This window comes from Halyomorpha halys, unplaced genomic scaffold, assembly GCF_000696795.3.
Source record: "Halyomorpha halys isolate HHAL.00 unplaced genomic scaffold, Hhal_1.1 Scaffold560.1, whole genome shotgun sequence".
Classification (NCBI taxonomy): Eukaryota; Metazoa; Arthropoda; class Insecta; order Hemiptera; family Pentatomidae; genus Halyomorpha; species Halyomorpha halys.
The window spans coordinates 395,553-401,165 of record NW_027105487.1 but is presented as its reverse complement, the minus strand read 5'-3'; the positions used below and the strand labels follow the sequence as shown (position 1 = coordinate 401,165).

Sequence of the window (5,613 nt, the reverse complement as noted above, 5' to 3'; positions counted from 1 at the left end):
GTATAAGAAGAATCACAGCATCACATTTGACTTCTAAAAGAGCCTTCCCAGAGGAAAGAGGATTTAAATTCAAATTTGCATACAAAGATCCCATGAACCCTAAGATCCTTTTCTACTGTATTTTTGAAAACTCTTCATTTTAATAAATTTCAATTAAATAAAATAATAGTTATTCCAACTTTAAATTTTTAGTGGTCACATTTCCAATTATATTATTGTAACATTTTTCTAAACCTATTCACCACAACTGCCTAAAAAGTTAATATTACTAGTTATTTTTTAATGCAACCTTACAACGACGCTTTATAGGCCTTATGGAGTTCCATTTTGAGCCATTCCCAATGGTTATCTAGAATTCACCAACTATTATATCTATAAACCTTGTGAGATTGAGATTTATTTTTCGTAAACGACCAACACCAACATTCGCTAACAAAGAGGTCCCAGCCTAGTGAATCTTTTGAACTCATTTTATAGAGGCTATTATGTCACTCATTTAGTTTACCTTATCCATTTCTTCATTATCACAAATCAGTTCCCAAATAATAACTGAAAACAAAGTGACCAATAGTTTTTTTTTTTTTTAATACAGACAAGAGAGTCAATCAATAGTTGATTCACAGGATTAAAGCCCTGAAATGATGTGCTTGAAGCACCTTAGTACAAATATGCATTCATTTTATAATATAATTCACTACAGATTTACTTCTCCTTTAACTCAACAACGGATCATATTAAGTAGTTAGATGTGAGGAGCTGCTCGGAACAGAAACCCGTTGCTTGAGTCATATTACGGAAAGATTGAGTGAACCATTAGGCGACGGAGAGTGACGATGACGGTGGTGGATATGAGAGAGGACAGGGAACCAGGAGATATTAATACATAGTTCGGACTGGGCTAATTGCCCGATTTGTCAGGGCGGCTGGTCGCTATCCCACGGCTGGGAAATGTCAGCGTCCCACCCTTTAGTACCTACCCTCCTCTAATAAGCTTTTTGATGGCGTTTTTTTTTATTTCAATTCTGCCTTGACTTCTTTTATTTCAGAGCCTTTCCAGCAATTTAGTTTTATTACTTCTACTTTAGTAATTTCTCTAGTCCTGGTATTTGGTTCACTATTTAATCGAATCAGGCTGTACAAGCTATTCAGCAGCACTCTGATTCCCAAATGCATTTTAAATAATAACTAAAAAAAAATACTTTAAACATATAAATCAAAGCAGTTTTTAATTAAGGAAAGATAATTATTTATTTTTTTTAAATGGACATAGAAAATGTATCTGTAGCAACTGGATTTCTAATTGTTTCTTCCTAAGATTTCTTATGTTTTTCAATTTTTCTCTCTTTCATTCAACTAGTATAGATAGTTATATATATATAGATCATATTATATGATTATTTCAAAGAGAGACACATCCTTTGTTGTTATATTCATATCACTTGACCAATTAGAAACTAAAAAACAAAACAAGAATAGCTCTGAAAAAGGAACTCGAAATTCAAAACATTTAATTAAAATTAAGTTTCACAGACATATAAGAATAACGAAAAATCTTCACCATTCAAGCAGGTCTCTAAAAGAAGCTACCTTTAAAGGTAGAAATGCTTACAAAAAATATACTTCTATTTAAAACATCAGAGAAGTTCATCTAGAAGCTCCATGGTATTTTTTATAAAGCATGTATAATCAATCTTTTACAAAAGCATGTTCAAGCGTGTATATAGTAAAATTATGCTATTGAACAAGCACTGATTGTTTAACGCACTCATAATATTTTTTTGTTGTTGATTACCAAACTACAAAAACACATTACAACGGCCCACACACTCTCTAACCATGCTTGTGCAAAAATGTCCATTATACATGCTGGTCAAGTATGTCTGAGATAGTGCAGATTACTTGAGTTATGCATCTTAGTTGCCCACGTAGTAAAAATCTACTTGTGAATCACACCCAAGTAGAATAGAAGTATCTCATTGCATGCACATTTGAAACCGTTCAGCTTTAATATGGAACTGGGTATACTCTACGCACAATAGAAATTAGAATGTAAATTAAAAAAAATTAATTAATAGATTGTTTAATATAAAATACACATTTTATTAACATTTAAATAATAACATTGTTGGAATGATAATGACAAATCGTAATTTTAACTAATAACTACATTATGTCATCAGCTGGGCACCGTACCATTGTGCAAAACATCAATTCCGAAAAAATCTTTATCAGTCTTAGTCAAAATACTGCTTGGGACCATTATTTACGAATTTTCTAATTTTGAATCAAATGAAAACAAAATTAAATTGATTAATTAATATGTTTTCGGTATTTTGGCAAATATAAAAAAAAAATATATATATATATATTCTCAATATCAATAAATAGTTTACTTTACGGGAATTTGTTTTAAGTATCTGTTTAATGTTTATTTTGAAGATTAATATAAGAAAAAACAAATAAATCAGTTATTGGCGTGTCAAGCGTTGCTCTCCTATTTTCTAGCCTAATTCCTCGACAAAATAAATTATATCTGTCTAAGGGACAACCAGTTTCTGTGTACTTACCTAGTGAGTTCAACTATTCTCCTAATAAATTGCCTATAGGTAACTCACTATTTTTTAGTGATACAATATTTCATAGTAGATGAATTATAGGCCCTCGTCCGCTGTTTAGGACAATACAACGGGGGATAGGGGGGCTGTAATATTTTTTTTTTAAATTATCCTTCTATTTGGAAATTTAATTATTATCATATAAAAAAATATATACGATGAATAATATTATATTTTGGAAGATTTTGTTTAGTTTTTTTAAAAGATAGGAAATTTTTTTATCTTACCTCCAAACTGAATCTAGATCATGTGTCAATTAATTAGAAATTGCACAGAAATCTGAGTTCTAATTTATCTGTAGGGCAAAGCGGGAAATCTGCTTTTCACTAAAAATTAAATTATGCTTCTTCATTTGTAAACTTTATTTGTAAAATTTAGGAACGTCATAAAGAAAAGTATTACTAAGATCTAGCCATTTAAACGGGAACATTTTATTCATAAGCTTGAAAACAATGTTAGTTTTTATCCTATTAAAGTGTAAATATCAGTAAGTTCTTATCACTTCAGGTTATTAAGATAGATACAAATTAATTATTTCAAGTGAAAGATAATAAAATCAACATTAAAGTCGTTAGACAATTATAGTACTTTAAATTATTATAAATAACCAGTTTAAATATAAGGTGTAATAGTAAAGTTTACAATTTAAAGAACATTAGGTTGTTTAAATTGAATGAAATAAGACAATAACCTGAAACACTTAAATCGAAGATTCAGCAGGATTGTAGTAATAACTTTCTATTTTATTTTATTTTTTTTTTTTTTTGTTCTCCTATGCTTGATCATAAAAATAAAATCGCAACTTCATCAAATGGAACTAGGCTTAGTTAAGTCATTCAAACAAGAAATCAGAGAAAAATGGAAGGAAATAATAAATAATAATGAAACGTAAGCACTTTATTGTATTCACTTAAAACGAATTCAGTTTAACGTATGTTATTTCGCAGGAAAGAAATATAAAATAAAGAACATATAGGTATTTATAAAGATCTAATCAGTCATAAAAGGTTTTTCATAGACGATTCTAATCTATGTATCTGCTTACACTAGTCTTAATTGTTCATATATGTTACAACAATCTCTCCAAACTTAATAATTAATACATAATATACATGGGTTTATTTACAACGTTATGCTCTTTTCGAAATAATAAATAAATAAGCTACACTGGAACTATAAAGCTAAGTATTTACAATACGTGCCTCGGTTTGGTAAATAAAAATTCATTAGGTCGCTTTGATAGGAAAAAAAAATAATACATTAATATTCCGCCTTAAATTAAATAAAATGTACATTTATAATTTACACAAATAAAAACAATTCATCGCCTTAAAACTAATTAAAATACCCTTAATAATACTGTTGACTCTGAGATGTCTCACTAGCCTGTACAATCACACACATCACGGGAATATATACATCAGTCATGTACACAATACAGTGTAGAGTATGGGGAAGGGTGGAGGGGTCAGTCTATAAACAGGTGTGTATCGTTTTCTTCGTCCTGCACAGTTTGCACTTCACTTCGCAGCACCAGTGGAAGGTACAAGCGCACCTCTCGACGACCGTGATCTCTTGAGTGCGATGTCCTCGGCCACAGCACATGAGGTCGCAGCCGTCGACGCCGATGGAGGTGTCGTTGCACTGCCGCCCGTGCGTACCCTGGATGCCCAAGCGTGGATTTCTTTCACAAAATCCTGGCGAGGGCTCCAGGTACACCAAGTCTTTGGTGCCTGGAGGCTTGTGCTCAGGATTGTACGGTTTCAGTTGGAAGTTGTACCTCGACTTCTTGCCTGTCGGTCGGAGGCTTCCTGCATTGCTCACCATCACTCTAGACGCCCCGTCGAACCTGTCCTTCAGGTTGTCCCCAACCTCCCGGAATGTTGGCAGTTTCATCCAGCAAGTCTTCACTGTGCATGAACCAGACATACCATGGCATTTGCATTCTTGCCTCATTTCCGTTGCAACGTGCTGTAACAGAATATTTCATTAATTAATTTAAACTGTAAATGGAACATATAAACTTCATTTGAAATTTGATTAGTCCTAAAATATATATTTTTTTTAATATTATAGATTTTTATTGGTATGTTTTAGTTATATATTTTCTAGCAATAAAATATATTTTCATATTTTGTAATACAAAAAAAAAATCGATATTGATAATGATACATAGGTTTTCTTTATAAAAAGAAAAAAACATTATGACGTCACCTCTTCAAAACTATCAATTGTTTCTAATATTAAAGTAAGACTAATTGTCTTTGCAAAATCTCTGTGTAGTACGATTGCAATGATTAATTTTTTAATAATAACTATAAAAAACTTATAGGATGCTTCATACTTTTTTCACCAGTGTCCCTAGTAGACTCCATAGCTTTGGATAGGGAGGTCTGTAAGATAGTATGTGACGAAAGTGACCCCTGGCAAGACAAAGACAGTGGCAGGTGATTGGGCCTAATAAAATCTACATAATGGCGGGTGGGCTGAGTGATGTGAACGGTGGGGCAGGCAAGTAGCGGCAATTAGACTATTGTCTTGTCACCGGGGATTTGCATGCCTCCTCTCTCCTGTCCTCGGCCAGCTCCTCTTGTATAATTACTAGGCCTATCCTTAGTCGTCCTCCTTGGCTCCCTTCCCGTCCAGTTGGAACTTTTCTTGATAATGACTTACAAATTAGTTACAAATATTTTCAGTACCTACTTGAGATGTCCAGGTTCTCCCGGTTTAGAAAAGTTCATAAATTACGATATATAATTAATATATTTAATAATGTTTCAGATTAATCGTTAGATACCTAGTAATAAAGATTGGGCGATGGTATAAAACTTTAGTACTTGCGGATTGATCTTTTTAAATATAAGCTCTCTTAAATATAAGTTACGATTAGTCCAATGTCTCATTGTGTCGGCTTTGAAAATTGGATGTATCTAAGTAAATAATTACGTATGCAGGTAGGTAAAATTATGGATGATCCAAAATAATAGCTATATATAGC

General features: G+C 32.1%; 1 protein-coding gene across 2 annotated transcripts in view; it reads right to left on the bottom strand.

The window, feature by feature from the left end:
* Nucleotides 1-3,497: 3,497 nt before the first annotated feature.
* wg (wingless) overlaps nucleotides 3,498-5,613 on the bottom strand; it is an 87,480-nt gene continuing 85,364 nt past the window's right edge. For both annotated transcript variants that reach the window (XM_014426234.2, XM_014426235.2), the window contains exon 5: nucleotides 3,498-4,586. In XM_014426234.2, coding sequence (XP_014281720.1) covers nucleotides 4,089-4,586 — 498 coding nt within the window. In that variant the 3' untranslated portion in view covers nucleotides 3,498-4,088. The remainder of the gene's footprint in view (nucleotides 4,587-5,613) is intronic.